Source organism: Panthera tigris, chromosome D1 (assembly GCF_018350195.1).
Source record: "Panthera tigris isolate Pti1 chromosome D1, P.tigris_Pti1_mat1.1, whole genome shotgun sequence".
NCBI lineage: Eukaryota > Metazoa > Chordata > Mammalia > Carnivora > Felidae > Panthera > Panthera tigris.
Genome location: NC_056669.1, coordinates 16,530,393 through 16,552,804, shown reverse-complemented (window position 1 = coordinate 16,552,804; position 22,412 = coordinate 16,530,393). Strand labels below are relative to the sequence as shown.

The 22,412-nt window shown below is 54.1% G+C and overlaps 3 protein-coding genes across 4 annotated transcripts; 2 read left to right on the top strand and 1 right to left on the bottom strand.

Annotated features, from left to right (window-relative positions):
* Window positions 1-1,415: 1,415 nt before the first annotated feature.
* On the bottom strand, window positions 1,416-10,981 carry C2CD2L (C2CD2 like). 2 transcript variants are annotated; one of them, XM_007072919.2, is made up of 14 exons: window positions 10,227-10,981; window positions 8,103-8,198; window positions 7,638-7,757; window positions 7,361-7,471; window positions 7,153-7,269; window positions 6,947-7,058; window positions 6,701-6,809; window positions 5,735-5,799; window positions 5,517-5,644; window positions 5,251-5,425; window positions 4,444-4,545; window positions 4,176-4,312; window positions 3,803-4,088; window positions 1,416-2,494 (listed from the first exon to the last, which is right to left on the bottom strand). In XM_007072919.2, exons 1-14 carry the CDS (start codon window positions 10,578-10,580, stop codon window positions 2,283-2,285), a joined length of 2,124 nt encoding a protein of 707 aa, XP_007072981.2. In that variant the 5' UTR covers window positions 10,581-10,981; the 3' UTR covers window positions 1,416-2,282. The 2 variants fall into 2 exon arrangements, with proteins under 2 accessions (XP_007072981.2, XP_042814958.1); XM_042959024.1 differs by having other exon boundaries at window positions 4,176-4,309.
* Window positions 10,982-15,393: 4,412 nt separating this feature from the next.
* Window positions 15,394-20,395, top strand: DPAGT1 (dolichyl-phosphate N-acetylglucosaminephosphotransferase 1). Its single transcript, XM_007072895.3, has 9 exons — window positions 15,394-15,778; window positions 16,114-16,234; window positions 16,408-16,621; window positions 16,862-17,008; window positions 18,496-18,580; window positions 18,941-19,129; window positions 19,438-19,525; window positions 19,685-19,840; window positions 19,919-20,395. Exons 1-9 carry the CDS (start codon window positions 15,618-15,620, stop codon window positions 19,982-19,984), a joined length of 1,227 nt encoding a protein of 408 aa, XP_007072957.1. The 5' UTR covers window positions 15,394-15,617; the 3' UTR covers window positions 19,985-20,395.
* Window positions 20,396-21,175: 780 nt separating this feature from the next.
* Window positions 21,176-22,148, top strand: LOC122231138 (histone H2AX). Its single transcript, XM_042958329.1, has one exon. The coding sequence runs from the start codon at window positions 21,231-21,233 to the stop codon at window positions 21,660-21,662; it is 432 nt and encodes a 143-aa protein (XP_042814263.1). The 5' UTR covers window positions 21,176-21,230; the 3' UTR covers window positions 21,663-22,148.
* Window positions 22,149-22,412: the final 264 nt, after the last annotated feature.

Genomic DNA, 22,412 nt, shown 5'->3' with positions numbered 1-22,412 from the left:
GCTACAATTTTGGCCGGATAATTCAGACACATCCTCAGATTTGGTCTTTAAGAGCTGCCACACAAAAAACTTAAAGCATAATTCATACTCCTCAAGAGCTGTGGCTCTCTTCTGAAAGTGTAAAATGAGTAAAGTTATCAAGTGATGTTTTGTATTTCTTTTGTGTTCATGTAAAAACACCTGTATCTTTGAAATGTGATCAGGTTCTTTACCATAAAATAGAGGATTCCATTGAGCTCCGGGCAGCTAAGCAAGTCGCTCCCGTGTGGACCGCTAAGAGTTGCACTTTTTAGATCAGGCGAAATAGCTAGATAAATCTCTTTGAGTTCTCATGACCTAGAGTTGAGCGGATCACTGTATACAAATTAGCTAAATGTCCATACTCTACCACTCTTTCTAAATATCCCATATTCTGTGACTAGCATGGACAGGAACGTGGGGAATATCGCCAGTCCCGTGCTGCCTACCCAAAGGCATGTGCCCTAACCCCCCAGTGATGTAGGTCAGAATGGTGAGGCTGGAGGTGACCTGAATGGTTATCTAGGCCACTCCTCATTTTAGAGATGAGGAAGCGGAGTTCCAGAAAGGAGAAGTGGTCTGTCCCAAGGTCACTTGGTGTGTCTGTGGCACACTCAGGCTTTCTGTCCCTGGTCCAGGGCTCTGTCTGACACCCTGTAGCAGCTTACCCAGGTCAAGTCCTGTGGAAGGTCCCGGAGAACAGGGACCAGGGGTGTAGATTTTGCTAGTATCCCTAGCTCCCTGAACCTTGCCCACACTTAGGAATGAAAGACTTTTCATTGTGATGAAATCCTTATGAGACTTCCCCCTCCCAATCTGTCTCTTCTGAGGCAACAGTTACACTTATTCAGCACCGACCATATGCCAGCAGAACTGTGAGCGCTCGACGCATTTGCTTCTCAGCCACATCCAAGCCATAGCTACTATCACGGTTCCCATTTCACAGATGAAAAAACTGAGGCATTCTGCGGTAACGTAACTTGCCCAGGGTCACGCAGGTAATTACAGCAGCTGAGATTCAAATCTAGGCAGTTCTAGAGCCAGAGTCCCTGCCTAGGATTCTGTTCTATCAGGGAAGCAACAGCCTATTCAAGAAAGGGGAGTGAAGATGCCTGTCCTAATTGATTTTTTCTTCTCTGATGGACTTCTTTTGCTACAGTATCATCCCTCAAAGGCCCGTTCCCTCAACCTCTCTAGGTCCTCTCAGCCCACCCTCCACATCCTCTCTAGGTCCCTTCTTCCCCACGGGAACTTCTTAGCAGCCCCAACACGTGGGTCGCCTCCTCCACCTCACCGTCTGGGCCCCCGTCTCTGACCCTCTCGCCCCACCCATCCCACAGCCTCGCTGCCCACTCACCTTTCAAAGGATAACCAGTGGTCCAGTTTATAAACTCCAATTTGACTTTAATTTAATAAATTAAATTCCAAGCCATCACACAGCAATGGACATCATCATCTCCCAACACGCGGAGGGTGCAGCCCTGCTCTCGCTCCATCATCATCAGTCTTTAGTAAAGCCCCTGGAGCCATCGCTCTGGGGAAGGCTCCCACCCAGCTCGGGGCTCCCTCCTTCCAACAGAGCCACTGCTCACAGAGAAGGCATCAAGTACAAAAACGGTAATAAAGGGAGGGAGGGACGAGGAGCAGGAGGGGAGGCAGGGAGGTGGGGAGTACCTGCCCCCCAGCCCGGGCACCGGCCCGGCTTTCTGTGAGCTGCCAATGTCCTCAGAGGCAGACACTGGTGCTGGTCAGAGTGGGGACCTGAGGGAGACGTGGGAGTCCTGTCCCAAAGGGAATTGCCTACCTTCCTGGGACAGGAAAGAAGGGTCACCTGGGAGAGATGCCCTCTCTCGTCTGTGCACTGAGGGTCCTGGACCACACATATAAATAGAAAAGAGAATAAATAGGGGAGGAAGGACCAGCTGAGGAGCTGAGCACCCTGGGAGTCCTCTGAGGGGCCAATGTCGACAGCACAACCGGTTCCGAGGAATGCCCACAAGTGCAGGGGCAGAGCCCTCCTCTTGCTCCCAGCCACCCACTCCCTTTTCTGTGTTCTCAGCAGCAGGGGCCCGCCTCTCTCATGCTTCCCGTTGTAAGTACCCTTCCAACTGGCCCCACAGCCCAGGGTGGACAGGGCTTCCTGGAACCCAGAGGGCTTCCCTGGCCCAGGCTGTTGGGAATCCAGGAAGGGGAATGGAAGAGGATGTGGAGGGTGGGCTGAGAGGACTCCTGCCCTCTCCTCGCTCAAAAGGTGAGGAGGGCCCTCAGAGCTGGGGGCTGGGGTTGCCATTGGCCTTGGGTTTGGATTTGAAGGAAAAGCGCTTGATAAGGCGGCGAGAAAAGCTGCCAGCCTTCTTTCGGACACTGGGTGTGGCCGTCGTGTTGGAGAGGTCGTCGTGTGATTGGCTCAGACCAGCTTCCTTCTGTCGAGGCCTCCGGCGGAAGATAAGCTTCGTGCCACTGCGCAGGAAGCTCACTGTGGGGGAAGAGGGGAGGCTGAGGCAGCCAGAGGGGTATGACAGGCGTGGGGTGAGGTGGGGAGCAGAGAAAGGACCAAGCACGGAGGGGTCAAAGATACAGAACAGAACCTCTCCTTCGCCTAGAAGCCAGGCTTCCTTAGGAAAGAAAGTAGAGACAAAACAATGCCTCTTATCTTTCCTGAGGAAAAAATGGTGGCGCTCGTGGGATTCTGCGGGCAAGTCTAACTATTGCCGCTGAGGAGGAATGTCACAGGGCTGCCTCCCTGTAAGGGCAGACTGACAAATGGACCTCTTTACTCTGGAAAGAAAAGACGGAGCAGAGGGCATTTCTAAAAGCCCATAAAAATCATGAAAGGATAGGTGGGTGGCCAAATTCCAGGACGCGAGCAGGAAAGCTGCATCTGGAAAACTTCAAGGAGGTAAATTTGGGACCAGTATAATGAGACAAGTGTTTACACAGCGGGCTTTGGACTTAGGAATCTCATTATCCCAAGAAGTGATGCAGGCTTACATCATAGTTAAAATACATGTGTGGTGGACGGACTCGTTGGCAGAGGGATAAAGATGTTTGGGGGCAAAGCCTCTCATCCTTAGAAGTTAGAAAAGCACCACGACTATCCACGGGCTGTGTCACTGCTAGAAGGACACTTCTAGGTTTGACTGGGCGTAGGATTCCTTATACTCAGAGGAAAGCGAGTACAGAATGGAAGTCGGCGGGGGCGGGGGGGAGACAAAAAAAAAGAAGAAAGGAAAGAAGGGGTGTGCTTAGACCCAGGAAGAAAGAAGAACAGAGGTAAAGGGAAATCCTTTGGCATCGCTCCCAGTCACCTGTGCCTGTCAGATCCAGGCCAGGACCCAAGGCAGTAAGTGCCCCTTCTCTACGCTGGCTTGGTTGAAACAGGCTGGGAAATGCAGCCATCCCGTAGGGGAGGAAGGAGAAGGCAAACTGGGTTGAGAATCCCATTCCCGTAAGTGTCCAGTAGGACCCAGGTCACGATACTGGGCATAAAAGGGGAGGGGGATAAATAAACATTAAAAAAAATTTAAAGGGGTGGCTAAGTGGCTCAGCCGGTTAAGCGTCCAACTTTGGCTCAGGTCATGATCCCGAGGTTCGTGGGTTCAAGCCCCACATTGGGCTCTCTGCTGTCAGGGCAGAGCCTGTTTTGGATCCTCTGTCTCCCTCTCTCTCTGCCCCTCCCCTGCTCCCTCTCTCTGTTTCTCTCTCTCTCCCTCTCAAAAATAAACAATTTTTTTTAAATTAAAAAAAAAAAAGAAGTGGAGAGGACATGCCAATATTTCCCCACCTTTGTGATCCTTGAGGCTGCGGGTCTCCAGGGCGCCAGTAGACCCTGTTTCTGACTCAACATCATCCACAGATGGCCTCTCAGAAATGTCCGAACGTGTTGTCTCATCTGCTTCCTGGACGCTCGTGGGGCTGGAGAGGGGATCTAGGGGTCCTGGAGACATGGCCGGTGGGTCTGGGGGAGGTGAGGAGGGACCTCCACTGGTTCCTGCATCATCCTGCATTGAGGCCTCCAGGGATGCCGCATAGCCCAGAGACAGTGCCAACTCGTCCTGAGCGATGGGCACCTGGCAGGAGGGACACATTTTAATGGGCAGGACTGACCCGTTAGGGCTTTCTCCCTATCCCAGCTCCTCTCCTCAGAGCCCTGTTACCTTGGAAACGCCAGAGATGATGAGAGTGCTACGCTTGGTGGGTGTCTTTTTGGCTGCCCGCCCGCTGGGCTCCGTCAGCTGGCGAATCGCTGTCTCTGCTACAGGGTCCAAGCCGTTGGAAAGGTGGCTCTCCCCTGCTGGGGGTACAGAGGATTGGTAACATGACTCCTCCGTGGCTCCTTCTTGGACTTGGACTCCTGTGCCCCACCCAAAATGGTTTCTGACTCTGGTGCCAACCGCCACGCATACTTCCCGATCCCCCACTCACGGCTGCTGCTGTGGGAGGCACTGCTGGGGCCGCTGCTCTCACTCAGCACAGTCGTAGTCTTCTCGGTCACCTCCACCTTGGACGGGGAGCGGGAGGGGGAGTCTGGTGGGTGGGGGAGGGTCAGTGAGCCGGGAGGTGCCTTAAAGTGGCCCCCACCCCCTACTGTCTTTATTGAGATGCACACTTTGGCTGACTCAGAGGGCGGGGGTGACTAAGGGACAATTAATCACATGGGTGATTAATAAGATGCCATGGGGGCAAAAAGACAGCACGGGAAGCAAGGGGAGTGTGGAGAAATGGCATGGGACCCACTGAGGGTATTGGGGAGACACCTTGAAAATGCAGAGTGCACAGAGATGACACAGCAGTCCCCTGGGGGTGGGGGGAACCCCAAGAGACCTCTGGAGCTGGGAGAAATGTCCTGGAGGGCCCCTGGGAGTGGGAGAAGTACCACAGAGGCCACTGGGTTTGTTGGAGGATCCCAAGGATGCTAGGAGGTCGAGGGTAGAAGGAGGCGCAAGTAGGCAACCGGGGCCAGGGGGGAAGGGACGGCAAGAGAGCGAAGTACAAGAGTCTTGTAGAGGAGGGCCTGGCCGACCCAGCGCTAAAGCAGGATAGGAACAGCGGGGAAAAGGAGGGATGGAAGAGAAGGCTTGAGAGAGAAAGATGATGAGGAAGATGTGGCTGGAAAGCAGGAGGAGCTGGAATTAGGTCTTCCCTTGCCCTTCCCTGTCCTGCATGGGTCTGCAGCCAGGGACCCCTGGCCTAGTTTCCCTTCTAGTTCTTTACCTAGTTTCCCTTCTTTACCTAGTTTCCCTTCTACACGAGGCCGGGACTGGACGGTGGTGACTGTGGTCACGATGGTGCCATCAGGCATGATGGTCCGGTCCAGCTCGATCTTCTTGGTGGGAGTGATGCTGGGGCGTGGAGTGGAGGGAGCAGGTGTACCTAGGTTCCGGGGGGAGCCCTCCTCATACTGAAGCTGCCGAGGGGTAGAAGAGCAAAGAGGCAGCGCCTCAAAAACTGCGCTTCCCCAGTGTCCTCCCGTCTTCTCCCCAGGCTCAGCTTCTCACCTCCACTGCGATGGTGGCCGCTGGTCCCAGGGCTTTCCCCGGCCCTAGGGTGAGCGGGCATACCTGTCTTCGGGACAGCGGTCTGGAAGGGGAGCCCACAGGCAGCGTGACCTGGCCCAAGAGTTCAGCTGGGGAAAGGGGGAGCACTGTGAGCTGGGCCCACGACCGGGCCCCACTGAGCACCCATCCAGAGGGGTTCCTTCCTGCCCCATACTCACTGTCTCCAGAGCTGCCGTTCCTCAGCACTTTGAGGGTCAGCTCCCGACTCTGGGGGCCCAGATCCCTGTGGCCAAGAGGAGGTGGGGCAGGGAAGGGGAAGATTAGTAAACTGAATCCACCCTTGAACTGATCACAGGCCACAGGCCCGTGGAATAAGGGCTCCAATGGAGCCTGCCCTCCAAATTACCGTCTCTTCCCAGGGTGCCTGCCTGGCTCAGTCAGAAGAGCATGTGACTCCTGATCTCGGGGTCATGAGTTCGAACCCCACTTTGGGTATAGAGAGTAGTTAAATAAATAAAATTTAAAAAAAGTAAATCTTAAAAAAGTATATATGCTAGCTAATTTGGATGTAAATTTAAAAAACTAAAATTAATGTTTAAAAATCTTAAAACAATTAAACACAAGAACAAATACTCTTCCCAAGAGAACGGGACAGAACTCTGCTCAGTGAATAGTATGCTAGGCATTCAGATCCTCCCTGATCCTGCCCCATTTGCCCTCCCTGTCTCTCCATATCAAACCACCCCCTTCCCTTTGCTCAAGCTGTTTCCTCTGCCAAAAACACTTCTCTCTCACACTCTGTTGAGACCCTCTTCTTGCTCTAAGGTGCGGTTTAAATGCCACCTTCTCCACGAAGCCTACTCTGATCTTTATTCCCCATGGGAATTAATCTCCCCACACCTAAGCACGCCCACGGCATTCTGTGTAAATCTTGACTGGAGCCCTTATACCATCGTCTTTACATACATCTGTGTCTGCCTGGAGCCTGTAATCGACTCAGGGGTGGGGGTGTATCTCGGTCACGTCTGTATCCACAGGACCTGGGCCAGGGCCTGGCATACAATGGGGGCTCACACCAAAGTTCAGTGAAAGCAGAGCTGATTCGTGCTAAGGCTATGCTGGAAGGGTCTGATCTTCAGTCTGCCCGTAGGAGCAGGGGTGGGGTTGGAGGAGTCACTCCTTACAGTGCCAGGTCGTCAGTCCACTCCACGTCGGGACCGGCACTTGTGGGCTTGGTCCACTTCTGTTGTGCAGGGTTGTCGAGCTCAGCTACACAGCATAGCTCCCCAGTGCCTGGGAGGAACGAGAAATGAGAAGATGCTCAAAGATGGGAGGCCACTGAGGAATGATGAAACTACACCCGTGGAAGAAGGGCAGGCGGCACCTGCACCCATAGCCCTGGCAGGCCCCCAGCTGCTTCTAGCTCTCACCTTCCAAATCACCTCCCAGGTGAGATGCTCGAAGCTGCCGTAGGAATAACCGGATAGGTCTGGAGATGGCTGGCTGTGCCTGGGGCACCGTGGGTGGCTTCTCACTGGGTACCTAAGAGCAGAAGGAGGGAAAACGAACGCGGATCCCGACATAGCACCCTGGGGACGATATGCATACAGACTATTTGCTTTGAGTGCCTACTTACCAGGCCTCCAGGGGCAGAGCAAGCCCTGAGGTTGACCATCATGGCTGGCTGAGTGCTGACAATGGCATCCTCAATCAATTCCTCAATGGTGGAGAGCTCTACTTCCTCCTCGCCTCTCTGTAGGGAGAAAAGGAGAATAAAGAGGTGGGGCCCCCAGCTCTGCACCCCCTCCTTGCTCTGCCTCTTCCGCCGAGCCCTGCCCCCTTACCTCCCTGGCCTGCAGCTTGGGAAGCACCGTCAGGCTGAGATCTGGACGATCAGTGAAGGCCCAGGACACAAGCAGCCCCTCATCAGGGATTTCCTCCAGGCTGACTTCCAACTGCGGAGGAGGGACAAAGGGGCTGGGTTGACTTGCCTCACACCTCCAACTACTCCTACTCCCCAGGACCCTCCCTTCCCAAATTCTGTCCCAGAGGGAACCAAACTGAAAGGCTGAGGCCTTGAACCGCCCCCTGCCCAACTCAGTTTCCCACATCCCCTTCCACCTGTGTTGGTGGCAGTGTCAGAGTGACGTGGTAGGTCTCCATGGAGACGGCAGCGGGGGACTGCTGGGTCACGGAGACTGGGAACATCACCTCTTCAGCAGAGAGCTGGCAATGCAGCACCTGAGACAAGCGAAGCACGGAGGCCAGGAGGGTCAGGCATGGAGGAAGGTGCCCAACCTTGCTTTGCGCTGCCCTTTAGAGAGCCCTCCCCACTGGGTTTTCCTTGGGACTTCACCCTTCTGGGGTCACAAGCCCATAGAAGAATTAAAGTCAAAGACTCCTCTCTCCAGAAAAATGCAGATACACACACACATGTGCTACATTTCGCATGCAACTTTAATGGGATTCTCAGACCTCCTGAAGCCAATCCTTGCATCCCTAAGGCATTCACAGACTTCAGGCCAAGAACCCTCAGACTAAAGGGAACTCTTGGGACCAGCCCCCCAGTGCCCGGCAGCCCCTTACCATGGTGCGCTCTGATTGGTCTACGCAGGTCACATGACTAATGCTGGCTCTGGGTGGGAGTTGGGGCACCTCCTCAAAGGCGATTTGGATGGAACTCTGAGGGAGTAAGTAATGTGGACACAGGGTCAGGTCTCTGGAGCTGCCCCCCACAGGGCTGGCCTGCTGGGTTGCTGGCTGGGTCCTGACACTGCGGAGTCCTCAGCTGCAGGCTGGCTTCTGGCCCCTTCTTGGCTCAGGGTTTTAGGACAGGGAGTGTTCCCCTTGAACCACACCTCTCTGGGGCCTACAGTTGCTAGGAAGGACGGAGGAGCTAGAGCACCTCAAAGACCAGATCACCTTGAGCTGAAGACCCTAGATTCCTCCTGGAATACTAGGAGCCTCCCTCTTCTCCTCCCACCTTTCTCTTCAACCCTCAACCTACCCCCAAAGAAAGGTGCGCACCGGAAAAAAAAAAAATAATAAAGGTGTTCGTTGCTACCTACGTATAATGAGGGAGAGAGTGACTCGGCTGAGCTAAAGGTAAAAGCAATAGGGCCACTTATTCAAGATAAGAGCTGGAGAAATGAGGCTAAGCCTACGTCTACATACACAGGATGCAGAGGCTCAAGAGTATGACCCTATCTATATTCTTGGGGTTGAGGACTAGCTCCACATGGGCGTGGGGAACTTTACCAGAGGCACTGGCAAGAAAAGCAAGCTCAGAGAGCTCAAGCTTCCAGAGGCCTGGCTAATTCCCCAAGGCAGACAGCAGGGTGGTATTAGGCAGCAGAAAGCTGCTTAGCTTGGGTCTTGAAAGAGCTTCCTGATTCTTACACAGCAGTGGAAACAGCCTACTGCAGTCCTATCCAGAAAGCAGGATGGGAAGGAGAACTGAGGAAGGGGCACCCACTGAGCTGGCAGCCCTTCCTCGGGTCTTGGGATGGGAGGAAACAGAGCCACAGGGCCCGTGTGCCTGGCACACCAGAGAACACCAACTTCTCTGCGCCTGTAGCTGGCTTGTTTGAAGGCCAGGCCCAGGGAGATGGGGAGATGGATGCTAGGAACCCCAATCTCCCCACCCCCTGCAAGGGAGGCCAATGTCCAGCTGAGTCAGCTGTCCTGGGGAGTCTCTCCTGACCAAGGGACAAGGTACAGGGAGAAGTGGGTGGAGGCATGAGTTCAAGATGTAGACTTAACAGATGCCATCTGGCTTTCTGCTGGCTAGCTGGACAGAGGAGACTGAGCAACTTCTTACGTGGCCACTTTTGTTTCCAGGCATCTGGGGAGCTAGTGGAGCAAAGCCCTAGTGGGAGCTGGAAATGGAGAACCTTCTGGGTAGGGGGCTGATGGGCTGTGAGAGTGAAGACAGAATACTGAGCCGGGATGGGAGAGCGCCCCATGACACGGAGGCCTCTACCTCCCACCCCACCTCAGTCTTATGACCACGCTTCCTGCCCTACTTCCTGGGAGACCAGATGCCCATGGTGCAATGGGAGGAAGTAGGCTGGGCTGGTTTGTGACTGACCCTCAAGAGGCAGTTCCAGACTCATCTACTGAGAGGGGCATGGACTGTCAATCTGCTCTCCACCTTAACACCTTTTCCTCAATATATACACTGCAGGTCAGCAAAAAGAAGGGTGTGTTAGACTGTATCAGTGAAATTACTAAGGGCCTGGGGGGGCGGTGTATATTTCAGGCTCCTTGGGGATCTATCTGCCTGATCAAACCAGGGATTTGGGGCATGAAATGTTAACTGGGTGTGGTGGCATGAGGACCCCGCAAATTTCTTCTGCAGGTGCACCTGTTTCCCTTCTATCCTTGCTCCCCGACACAACCAGCACGCAGGCTACACGGAAGTGCCCTCGGCCCAGGGATTAGCGTTGCTATGAAAACAGCAACTTGTGCTTGGGTTTGCAGCCAGAGAGTACCTTGACCACAGAATAGAGGATCTGGGACATAGCTAGATTTCTGCAACCTCCAGCCTCACCTGCACCCTTTTCTGTGATCCCAGAGGGGAAGAGAAGCCAGTAGGGTTCTCCAGTTGATCCCCACCCCCATGTGGCCCTCCAGGCAAGAGCAGTCCCTCCCTCCCCGCCCTGGAAGGAAAGGCTGAGGGAACCACCTAGGTGCTCCTGTCCAACTCACCCCGTCCCTGCAGGCCTGCTCGTTCAGCGCTCGCACCCAAGCCCGTTGCCAGTTCTCTCGGAAAGACTTGAAGGCGAAGAGCGACGCCAGGAGGCCCCGGACGCCTGGCTCCTCGGGGGCACCAGCCCGAGTCGGCCGCAGCCGCAGCAGCGAGCGCCACACGCCCAGCTCCCGAAGGGAGCCCGCGGGCTCGGCAGCTAAGGCGGGTCCCGGCCCCCGGCCCCCGCGGGCCCGTGACAGCCACAAGCCCCGGGCATACTGTAGCAGCCAGCCAAACACCGTGAGCAGCGAGGCGGCGAAGAGGATCAGCAGGGCCGCCCAGCCCACGTCCTGCTGCCCCCAGCCCGGATCCATGCTCCGCACGGGCTCCGGTCCGGGCCCCGGCACGGGCTCAGCCGCTGCCCCGGGGGAGCATGGCCCGGGCGGGCCGCGGGGCGGGGGCGGGCTCCCCCGGGGCTGAGCGCGCGGGCTTGGGGGCTCTGCGGGGATGGGTGTCCGGAACTAGTGGATGCCACAGATCGATGAGAGGAGTCCTGGGGGCTCGCAGCGCCGGGGTCCCTCTCTGCGTGATCCGGGTCCCTCCTCAGTTGGTCCGGCAGTCCGACCTGGGTTAGTCGCCTGCCAGCGCCCGACTCCTCCCACGGCGTGGGCCCTTCTGGACCCGGGCGGGGACTCTTCTGCAGAGACGTGGGGGCTCGCGGACCGGCACCGGCTCCGGAAGGGCTGCGTGCGCAAAGCCGACATTGACAACACGGCCGGCGCCCCGCCCCCACCCGCCCTTAAAGGAGCCGCACCCGCGCTGGGCGGGGCTTGGCGAGCCCGGCGCCCAAGCGCTTAGAGGAGGGCGGGAGGACTACGCCGAGGGGAGGAGGTTCCGGGGTTGAAAATAGGCGGGATCTTTGACCACCCCGCCCCATACTGAAAAAGGGGTACTCCCTTTCCCCCCGAGCTCACAGCAAGAGCAACTTCGCTCACTTGAGGGATCTCCTCTGATTTCCCTTACGCACTTAGATTTCTATAGTTTGGACGCATGTGGGGTTAAGGACATGACCTCCGTGGATGGCGTCGGCTCCTTCTCCCAACACCCCTAGGCGCAGCAGCTTCTTTGGTTCCCATTTCTTGGCCTGAGCTAGGCCCTGGGTGAGTAAATAGGTGCAGAGCATCCCTCCTACATAGAAGTGCCTGGAGGAGGTCCAGGAGACGCCGACCAGAAAGCACTTGAACCTAGTAGAGTCTGAGAATAGAACATGGAATATTAATCTCCCTCCACCACCACCACCTCCCTTCTCCTAGCACCTAGGACCCAGGAACACCGTATTAACCTCCTTGCTCGCGTGGGTTTGTTCTGGAGATATTTCCCAAGCTTGGGGCTGCTTCTGTTTTTAAAAATAATATATTTCCATAGTAACAGCTCTTGCCCATGGAGCACGTGTAGAAGAGGTGGTAATGAGAAGGGAGCTGGCAGCGTAGCACTGGACTATCAATAGATTCAGCCAAAACATGTGATGCCATCCAAATATGTGATACCCCAACAAGTGCACACACATACAAAATGATGCTATAGGTACACTCTGGCCTCAGGATCGATCCCTTTTCCTGGATTTAAGGGAGTAGATTCCATCCGTATGGGACAGGAGCTTGTCATTTCCTTCTGGAGGGAGAGGAAGGAAACTCTTGCAACAGAATTAAAAGGAAGCCCCATTCCCCAAGAGGCCCTTCTCCATGTACATATGGCAAAGTGTTCAGCACACAGGGTAACAGGGTAGGTATTAATCTCCCTCCCAAATCCAGTCAGTAGTCCAAAGAAGGAGTATCTGGGAATAAACAATGCCTTCTAAAGTGCAGGGCTGCAGAGTTAGGCAGAATCTGGCAGGTCAGCAACAGGGTTCCTGAGCCAGAGGAGGTGGTGGGGTAGCCTGGGATGCTGGGAATTCACTGTAAGAAATGATGGGGGGATGGTTGGTAATGGACTAACCTTGCTGTCGTCCTGCCCATGCATGCATCATCACTGGACACCAAAAATAATGAAAGATTCCTAGAATGTGTTTTTTTTTTTTAAGTTTATTAAATTTTTAATTTTTATTTAATTTTTATTTTTTTTAGTAATCACTCAACGTGAGGCTCAAACTCATGCCCTCAAGATAAGAGTCGCATGCTCTTCGGCTTGAGCCAGCCAGGTGCCCCTAGAATGTTTCTAATCATTAGGTGAGGAAAAGACATGAAATGAAGGGAAGAAAGAATCCCAGGCAGGCTCTGCACGGCCAGTGCAGAGCCCAAAGTGGGGCTCGAACTCACGAACTGTAAGACCATGACCCAAGCCAAAATCAAGAGTTGGCCGCTTAACCGACTGAGCCACCAGGCGCCCCTATCATTTAAAAAAGTCTAACAGAAAATATTCCATTATGCATGTCAACACTAAGAATTTCTATACTGTTTCCATCTTTTGAAAACTCATTTTGGGGCCCCTGGGTGGCTCAGTTGGTTAAGCGTCCGACTTCAGCTCAGGTCATGATCTCGCAGTCTGTGGGTTCAAGCCCTGCGTCGGGGTCTGTGCTGACAGCTCGGAGCCCGGAGCCTGTTTCAGATTCTGTGTCTCCCCTTCTCTCTCTGACCCTCCCCAATTCAAGCTCTGTCTCTCTCTGTCTCAAAAATAAATAAACGTTAAAAAAATTTTTTTAAAGAAAACTCATTTCATCTCAATGGAATGGGAGATCTTGGGGCTTGCTTTCAGCTAACAACTTTTGATATACTGATAGGGGAGAGATGGGAAGAAAAGGAAAACGTAGCTCAGCTGCCTGGAAAGAGCCTGGATCCTGCAAGTGTCATTGCCCAGACTATCCAAAGCTGTCTCATGGACTTGGTAGGCACTATAAAACATTTTTGGGACAGGCTTTGACAGGGAATCAGACTTAACAATAGATTGGCCTTGCTCACTGGGAGGTGCTCAGGGCTCCCTAGTAGGAGACATGCATCTGAGATGTTGTCTCCTTAGCCCAAGAAACCAGCAGAAGCTACTGACAACTCACCTTATCTGTAAGTTCTAGGACCACCTTCAGCATTCAGGCAAATGCTTTGAACTTTAACCAGGAAAGCCACAAAATTTCAAGTGTGGCCAAGTCCTGTGTTTGTTTCTCCTAACTAGTCGGATAATCAACTGGGCATTTACCATCATGGGTACAAAAATATTGAGATTATAATGTAAGTACCCAAGTAACCATTTTCTGATGGTAAACATGTATATTGGATGAAAAATCCCTAGTGTCTTGACGCTGAACAAGCCCCCCCCCCAACCCTGTTCCAGTGGGGGTTGCAGGGGGGGGGTGGGGGGTTGGCTAATGATCTCTGGAGAAGGAAGAGTCAAATGTTCCCACTGCCAGGTTGGGAAGGAAGATTTATTAGGACTGAACTCCTAATAAAAAAGGAAATAGATACACTGTCCCTCAAACCTGCAGGGAGTCTCAACCTGCTCCTGATCAACAAGATAACTAAATGCTGCCTCCTCTGAGGCTCCCACAAGCTCCTCCTTTCCACCTGCTCCTGGAGTCTCACTTTCCCTATTTGGGAGGCCCTTCCACCCTTGCCACCGACTGAAATCTTTGGAGATGCTACTCTTCAACATCCTCTCACCTCCCCCTAATTGCTCTGTGTGCTCCTATTGTGATTTGACCCTCTTTCAAGACCCAGACTCATTGTGTGTGATGATGCCTTGTATACAGATATCTGTGTGTCCTTAGCCCCATGGGGATCCCCTTAGAACAGAAAACACTCACCTCTGGGGAGTTTCCAGTCTAAGAGGCACTGATACACACACACACACACACACACACACACACACACACACACAGAGAGAGAGAGAGAGAGAGAGAGAGAGAGAGAGAGAGAGAGAAACACTACCAGTGGAATAACAAGTACTTACAATCTGGTGGAATACTATCAAGTACGTTACTGGGATTACTTTATATATATAAAGTATATTTTATACAGAGATGAGTTTTTTCTTGCTAATTACAGCTGCCTTCAAGTCGAAGGGACATTTCACACCTGGTTTTGAGAGACAGGAGAGACCATCTTTGGCCCCAAAAGTCAACCTGCCTCTGACTCCTGGTGAGCACCATTTTTTAGAGTGGACAAAGTGAGGGGATACTTGAGTTGTCTTTGTACTCCCTGGTGGCGATTTCCTCTCTGTGGAATGTAAATCATTTTCCACTGAAAGCCTGCTGGTGAATGAAAGGGAAGAAACGGGGGAACCGTTATCTGCAAGGAAACAGGTGCCAAGGAAAAGGCACGGTAACCTAGAGGAAGAAACCTGACTGGCAGTTCCTCGGGCCCACAGGAAACCACGTGTGGGGCTCAGCCTCCTGCTTCCTTAGCTCTTTCCAATTCCACCTTCCAGCTCCACCTCTTAGGTTTGGGAGCTTGGCACAATGCAGTGTTCCAGGACTAAGGAAAGTCAAGTACCAGGTTGAATTCAAGACGTGAGGGCACTCTCAGTCCCTTCAGTGGTTAAGTGCCCCGCTGGGTTGCCCGGCAACTAACAGCTTCGGCGGGGGTAGAAGGCGGGTGGGACTTTGAAAGAAGAGTACCTGAATCAAGGACAAGAAAAACATGGAGTGGGAGGGAGTTTCCAAGTGTCTGGGCTTTAGAATTTACATCATCTTCCAAACTGTAGTTGCGTTTCCAGGAGCCAAGCTGCTTTTACCTTGGCTTCCGACTACGTTGGCAACAAGCTTTCTACCAGGAGCAGGGGTGCTCCTCATCCTCGTCCCTCCTGCCCTTCCCCTTGCCTCCAGGAGCCATCTTCCCGGCTCCAGAGGTACCCCAGAGGAAACGCGGGGTACTGGCCCTTTAAATGTGACCTGAGGCGGCCGGCCGACCTAAAACTGACGTGGAACCAAAAGAAAGCAGCGTCAGACACGTGGGACAAGGAGGTGTTCATTTTGGAACCGGGCAAGGAATTTTTCGGCTTTGGGCTGTACACCTTTAATATGGTCTTAGGAAAGTATCCACTCTTGTTTGTCTTTTTAATTACTTTCCCAATACCCTCGTGGTGACTCAACTCTCGAATAAAAGGGTGAAGTTTAAAATAACACTCCGGTTCCCGCTCTCGTGCCCGCATTAAAAATGGCCGCCGCCGCCTCCCACAACGCTGGTTGCTCTGCGAGCAAGATCCGGGAGGAAACCGTGGGAAGGCAAATGCAGTGGGGCCACAGGCGAGGTTGCTCTATAGAGGCCCGCCGGAGTCCCGAGGGCGGCTCAAGTCGGAGTTGTTGGGTTTCGCTCAGGCGGCTGTGGGAAGACGCAGCCACTTCCCCCTGCTGAGGGCCGAGGGCTCCCGCCCAGCTTGCCCTTTAGCTGACGGAGGCGGCGGAGCGGGCCCCCTGGCTGGTCATCATGTGGGCCTTCCCCGAGTTGCCGATGCCGCTGCTGGTGAATTTGTTCGGCTCGCTGCTGGGATTTGTGGCCACAGTCACCCTCATCCCCGCCTTCCGTGGCCACTTCATCGCCGCGCGTCTCTGTGGCCAGGACCTCAACAAAATCGGCCAGCAGCAAATGTGAGCGGCGGCACCCTGGTCCCGGGCGGGAGGCAAGGGCAGAGGGAAAGGGTGGGCCGGGCAACGGCGGGAACCGGGGTGCCTGAGCGCAGAGACGGAACGCTAACTCCGCAGAGAGCTCCGGGCTCTGGGAGGTGAAGGGCAGAGCTAGTTAACATCGGGAAGGGATGTAGTGGTTTGGGGGACCCTCGTGTGTATCAGGCACTCCAGCACTGGTGCCCTTCCCCCCTTCCCCATTAGATTGCTGTGATGCCTGCACTAGTGAGTGACCACGCCCCCTTTCCTCCTTCCTCCTCCCCCCCCTCCCGCCCACCCCTTTTGCTGCTGGGCCACAGCCCAGAGTCCCAGGGAGTGATCAGCGGTGCTGTTTTCCTTATCATCCTCTTCTGCTTCATCCCTTTCCCTTTCCTGAACTGCTTTGTGGAGGAGCAGTGTAAAGCCTTCCCGCACCATGAAGTAAGTGGGTGAGTGGGGGCGGTTGCTTGTTGGCTGGGGGCTGGCAGCTACTTGAGGGAGTCGGGGTTATTTGGGTTTGGGTTGAGGGGCTGAGGAACGAGCGCAAAGACAGGAATTTTTGAAAGGCGAAGTGGGAGTAGGCTTGAGCTGTGACCTGCCCGAGCCTCCCCCAGTTTGTGGCCCTGATAGGTGCGCTCCTTGCCATCTGCTGCATGATTTTCCTGGGCTTCGCGGACGATGTACTGAATCTGCGCTGGCGCCATAAGCTGCTGCTGCCTACAGCTGCCTCACTACCTCTTCTCATGGTCTATTTCACCAACTTTGGCAACACGACCGTGGTGGTGCCCAAGCCCTTCCGTCCGATTCTTGGCCTGCATCTGGACTTGGGTGAGTAACCCTGCCGCTGCTGACCCTGTGGCCTCTACTTTAGGGCACCTTATGCTGGGAGATACCTAGCAGAGCATCCTTCCTGATGCTCCAGATTCTCCCCTAAGTATCCCTGTCTTGTCCCTGTGTCGTCTCAGATCCTTTCTGTTGCTTCTGTACTTTTTCCTCGCCAGTCTTCTCTGAAGAATACCTTTAAACCCTCATTTCTATGAGTGGCACACTCCTGTCTTCTTCCCCCAGGGATCCTGTACTACGCCTACATGGGGCTGCTGGCCGTGTTCTGTACCAATGCCATCAATATCCTAGCAGGAATTAATGGCCTAGAGGCTGGCCAGTCGCTAGTCATTTCTGCTTCTATCATTGTCTTCAATCTGGTGGAGCTGGAAGGTAGGTGGGATTGGGGAGTAGGGAGAGAAGTCTGAGTGTTGAGGAACTTGCCTGATATCTGGCTTTGGGGAGGTTAGGGGAAAAAGCAATGTATTCAGATTTATTAAATGTGAGAAAAATAGCTGCCCTGTCCTTTATAGCTGGGTTGGCACTAATAGGTAGGTTATGGTCTTCTCCTATTGAACGTAAGCAATTTCACAGAACCTCGGAATCAGACAAGGGTCACTCTGTGACCATGACACAGTAAAACAAAACCAGATTCCTCCATAACCATGTCTGAATATAGACAAACTGCAAGAACACTGTGCATTAATAAAAACGACTAAGACCTCCCTCTTCTGGCCAACATGGGCAGTTGCTGCTGCTTTCTGATAACTCAGTTCCTGCTAATTCTTAGATAAAATTAAGATACTCAATCACAGAATCACTTCTACTGAGAGCACCCAGTCTAGGGCAAAGCTCTGTCTCCTTGCTTTGCCCAGAATGACTTAAATCCTATAATAGGCGCCTCTTACTGAGGCATCCCCTGGTTGCCTGTGATGTGTGGTCTCCAATGTCTCCCTTATTACAAGTCAGTAAACCCAGCTTTGACTACAGGTGTGTTTCTGGTGGTCTTTGGCTGATGGATATCAGTAAGTGCCTTTTAAAACTAAGTACTTTTAGGGGCATCTAGGTAGCTCAGTAGGTTAAGCGTCCGACTCCATTTTGGCTCAGGTCATGGTCTCACAGTTCACGGGATGGAGCCTGGCATCAGGCTCTGTGCTGACGGTGCAGAGCCTAGTTGGGATTCTCTCTCTCCCTTTCTGTCTGCTGTTTCCCTGTTGGTTCTCTCAAAATAAATAAACTTCAAAAAAAAAAAACTAACCACTTAAAAAAAAAATTTTTTTTAACGTTTTTATTTATTTTTGAGAGACAGAGAGTGCAAGCTGGGGAGGGGCAGAGAGAGGGAGACACAGAATCGGAAGCAGGCTCCAGGCTGTGAGCTGTCAGCACAGAGCCCAATGTGGGGCTCAAACTTGTGAACCACGAAATCATGACCTGGGCCGAAGTCGTACACTCAACTGACTGGGCCACCCAGGTGCCCCAAAACCAACCACTTTTAAAACATGATCTCATTTAAGCTTTGTAACATGTGGCACGTATTCTCATCAACCGTGTTTTACATTTGAGGAAACTGAGGGTTAGAAAATTTAAATGGTCATGATCAAAGTCACACAGTTAGGAAGTAAAGCTGATATGTCAAACCTCGGTGTGAATGATCTAAACCCAATTGAAGACAGTAACTCATTTAGGAGGGGTTCATGAACAAGGTGGAATATTAGGAGTTGCCTGGGTGACATAAAAGGGGTAGTGTGTTCTTGAATGTGACTGGGAAGAGGTGGAGAATACAGCTTGGAACAGAACTTAAGAGACAGACAAAAATAGGACCAAGGTATGCAGGGGAAATACCTATCAACTTGTGCTTTCTTTTTCCCCTGCTTCCAAAGGTGATTATCGGGATGATCATGTCTTTTCCCTCTACTTCATGATACCCTTTTTTTTCACCACTTTGGGATTGCTCTACCATAACTGGTAAGTAGGCCTGTGGCTAGGGGTAATAACTATTTGAATATGTAGCAAGTATGGTCCTGATCTTGACCCACCTCCTGCTGGAGAGGCTACACCTGTACACACCTGCAGTGAGTGTTTTCCGGGTCTTTAGTCGGTAATATTCTTCAATTACTCTCTATCCAATCATAGTTAGGGACAAGTGCTATAGAGCCCCCAGAAAGAAATGAACTCAGGGCTTTGGGTTCTGGACAGTTGCTGAAAGAGCTGGAGTCTCTGGGCCAGAACTAGAGTCAGGGCTAGCCCAGGGCCCAGGGTACGTGATGTGCGAGAAAAGATTGGTAGTGCCTCCTGCCCCTGGCTCAGATCCTCTCCCCCACACAGGTACCCATCACGGGTGTTTGTGGGAGATACCTTCTGTTACTTTGCTGGCATGACCTTTGCCGTGGTGGGCATCTTGGGACACTTCAGCAAGACCATGCTACTCTTCTTCATGCCCCAGGTGTTCAACTTCCTCTACTCACTGCCTCAGCTCCTGCATATCATACCCTGCCCTCGCCACCGTATGCCCAGGTAGCCACTTTGGGGCTTGAAAGGGACATCATAGCTTTCTCACTTGGGATGCAGAAAAGCCAGCCTTACACATATGCTGTGCAAAGGGAGTGGGCCCAAAGAAGGGCTAACTCTGGCCATGTGGTTAGCTCTTATAAATTACAGAGCACGTTTACCTACATAATCTGATCAGCTCTGATCACACAGTAGTAAGCAGAGCCAGAAGATCTTAGGTTGGTTTCCACATTCAGTGCTCTTCCTATTAACTGGCCACAGTGAGGAGAGTTCTTGTAGTGGCCCGGTCACATAAAGCTCTCTTCCCCCTGCAGACTCAATACCAAGACAGGCAAACTGGAGATGAGCTATTCCAAGTTCAAGACCAACAGCCTCTCTTTCTTGGGCACCTTTATTCTAAAGGTAACAGGGTAACAAGGAGGTAAGGCTCTAGGCCGCCATCTGGAATTCAGGGACTGGGGAACCTAGGCCTGCATCAGATCCGAGGGGAGTTTGGAAGCATGAAGCAGATCCCCATTGCTGAAGCATGGTTGATGTTCTCTCCACCTCTGATCCTTCCAGGTAGCGGAGAGTCTCCAGCTAGTGACCGTGCACCAGAATGAGAATGAGGACGGTGCCTTCACAGAGTGTAACAACATGACCCTCATCAACTTGGTACTTAAGGTCTTCGGGCCCATGCACGAGAGGAACCTGACCCTGCTGCTGCTGCTGCTCCAGGTGTGGTTGGGGAAGGGCTTAACACTGCCTCGGGTCCCTTTTTCCAGGGTTCTGACTCTAGTGCGTTTCCCCTCACAGATCCTCGGCAGTGCGGTCACCTTCTCCATTCGGTACCAGCTTGTCCGGCTCTTCTACGATGTCTGAGTCCCCTGATCATTGCCCTGCACTGCACGGTCTGCAGGGTTCCTGACTCAGGCCCACCTCTTTCTGGACGCGAAATGCCTCCTGGCCAGGCCTCTCCCACCTTTCATTCTCCTCCAGATTTTGTACTTAGCATTTCCTTCGTGCTGTGATTATTGACCTCTAACGACTGTGGATTGGATTTTGGCTATGGCTTCCTTCAACCTGCCACTCTCCCTCTCCATCCCGTCTTTGCAGCCTCCGAAGGTGGGATACTGCAGCTTTTATGCAGTTATCCACAACCCTGAAGGAATATGTTGGGCCTGAGAATAGAACCCTGGCTGGGGATAGGGACACGGGCTCGAAGATCACTTGATATCTGACTATAAATTAAGTATTCTGATCAGTAAGAGCAGACTGGGGGGCCAGGTGCTTCCAGTGGTGACAATAAAGTGTTGTCTTTTTCTTGTTGTTCCGGTAGGTGTATTTCCTATATGGGCATTTTAGGGTAGATTGGGAAGGTGGGTGGAGGCACCTCCTTCAAGAGGATGCTTCTCTCGGGCCCCTCTTTTTTCTTTCAGTGTATGGGGAAGTGAACAAAGAACGGAGACTGGATAGAATATGTTGAATAAATATTGAAGTCCCGCTACTTCAGGTAGCATGAAAGGCCATAAGATTGGACTTACCTGCTCTCTGGTGTGGGATAGAATTGGGGTGGCGGGCGCGTCTTACCTATTCCCTCTTCAACTTTACCTTTGCAGGATGGGAGGAGGGAGAAAAAAAGAGGGTGACCAAACCTGGAAGGAGAGGCAGTGGTGTTGACCCCTTGCCGTTAAAACTCCTAGGCCCGCAAAGATTTCCCAGAGGCTCTTGAGGTGGCGCAGACTCCACCCTCTTTGTCTTCCGGGTCTGGGCTCCAGCTGGAGCGTTTAAATCTGGCGCCCTTCACATAGATTGGCTACATCAGGGAGTGGCTGGCTGGCTGCGTGCTACCACTCCTCCTCGCCTTTTTCCCCGGGCAAAAGGTTTTCAAATTCGACCAATCGGCGGGCGCGCTCCCTCAGTCGTGGCACGTCACTGAAGGGTTAACTGCAGCCAACCGGAGGCGGGTATTAGAGAAAAGGGCCAATCAGGAGGGCGCGGGGGTGTGCCCTGGGGGCTTATAAGGGCGGCCCCTGGGCGCGCGCGGCAGCAGTTGGACTGCGGCGGGCGGCTGTTCGTCGGCCTTTTGGTAGGCGTCCCTTTTCACCGCTTCTCTACCTCGCGCAGCATGTCGGGCCGTGGCAAGACGGGCGGCAAGGCCCGAGCCAAGGCCAAATCGCGCTCGTCGCGCGCCGGCCTCCAGTTTCCAGTGGGCCGCGTGCACCGGCTGCTGCGGAAGGGTCACTACGCCGAACGGGTTGGCGCCGGCGCGCCTGTGTACCTGGCGGCCGTGCTGGAGTACCTCACCGCGGAGATCCTGGAGCTGGCGGGCAACGCGGCCCGCGACAACAAGAAGACGCGGATCATCCCCCGCCACCTGCAGCTGGCCATCCGCAACGACGAGGAGCTCAACAAGCTGCTGGGCGGCGTGACGATCGCCCAGGGAGGCGTCCTGCCCAACATCCAGGCCGTGCTGCTGCCCAAGAAAACCAGCGCCACCGTGGGGCCGAAGGCGCCGGCGGGCGGCAAGAAGGCCACCCAGGCCTCTCAGGAGTACTGAGGGGAGCCCGCGTCGCAGCCGGCCCCCCCATGCCACCACAAAGGCCCTTTTAAGGGCCACCACAGCCCTCACGGAAAGAGCTGAGCCACGTCGGGCTCGGGGCGGGAGGCCGCGGCGCTCGGCTCCCCCTCCCGCGTTGTCGTCGTCGCCGCCGCCGCCCGGCCCACCCCTCCCCCGCGCGGGCTCGCGGGTCCTCGCTCTCGGTGTCTCGGGCCGAGGGGCGGCCCCGCTCGCCTGGCGCAGAGACCAGAGAGCTGCGGCTGGGAGGGGGCTGGGGGCGCGCACCTGCCCTCCGCGGCGCCCGTGACTCAGCCGCGCCGGCCCCGGAACAGCCGGTGGGCTGCGGTGAGGCCGCGGTGCCTTCTGGAAGAGCCGCTCGCAGCTCTGACGCAGGGCTGAGGCGCGCGCCGGGGCCGGGACTCTATCGCACGCGGTGCGGGAAAGACCGATCGCCGTTCGTCCTGGCAGCACCCCCCCCCCCCCCCCCCCCCGGCTCCCGCCTCCTTCGCCCGGGGGGCCGGCCCGCGGCGGGGAATGGGCGGGGAGCCCGGGTTTGCGGGCCGTGGGGACCGCAGGAGGTGTGCGCGCGCCCGCGGTGTGACCGCCGCCGGGCCCTCTGGCTCCGCCGCTCGCCCCACTTCGCTTCCGGCGACTACTCTACCGGGCCACGCGCCTCGTACCAGCACCGGCCCGTGAGTCCCCGTCTGCACTGAGCCTCCGATAGCTTCGGAACTGGAATTTTGCAGCTAT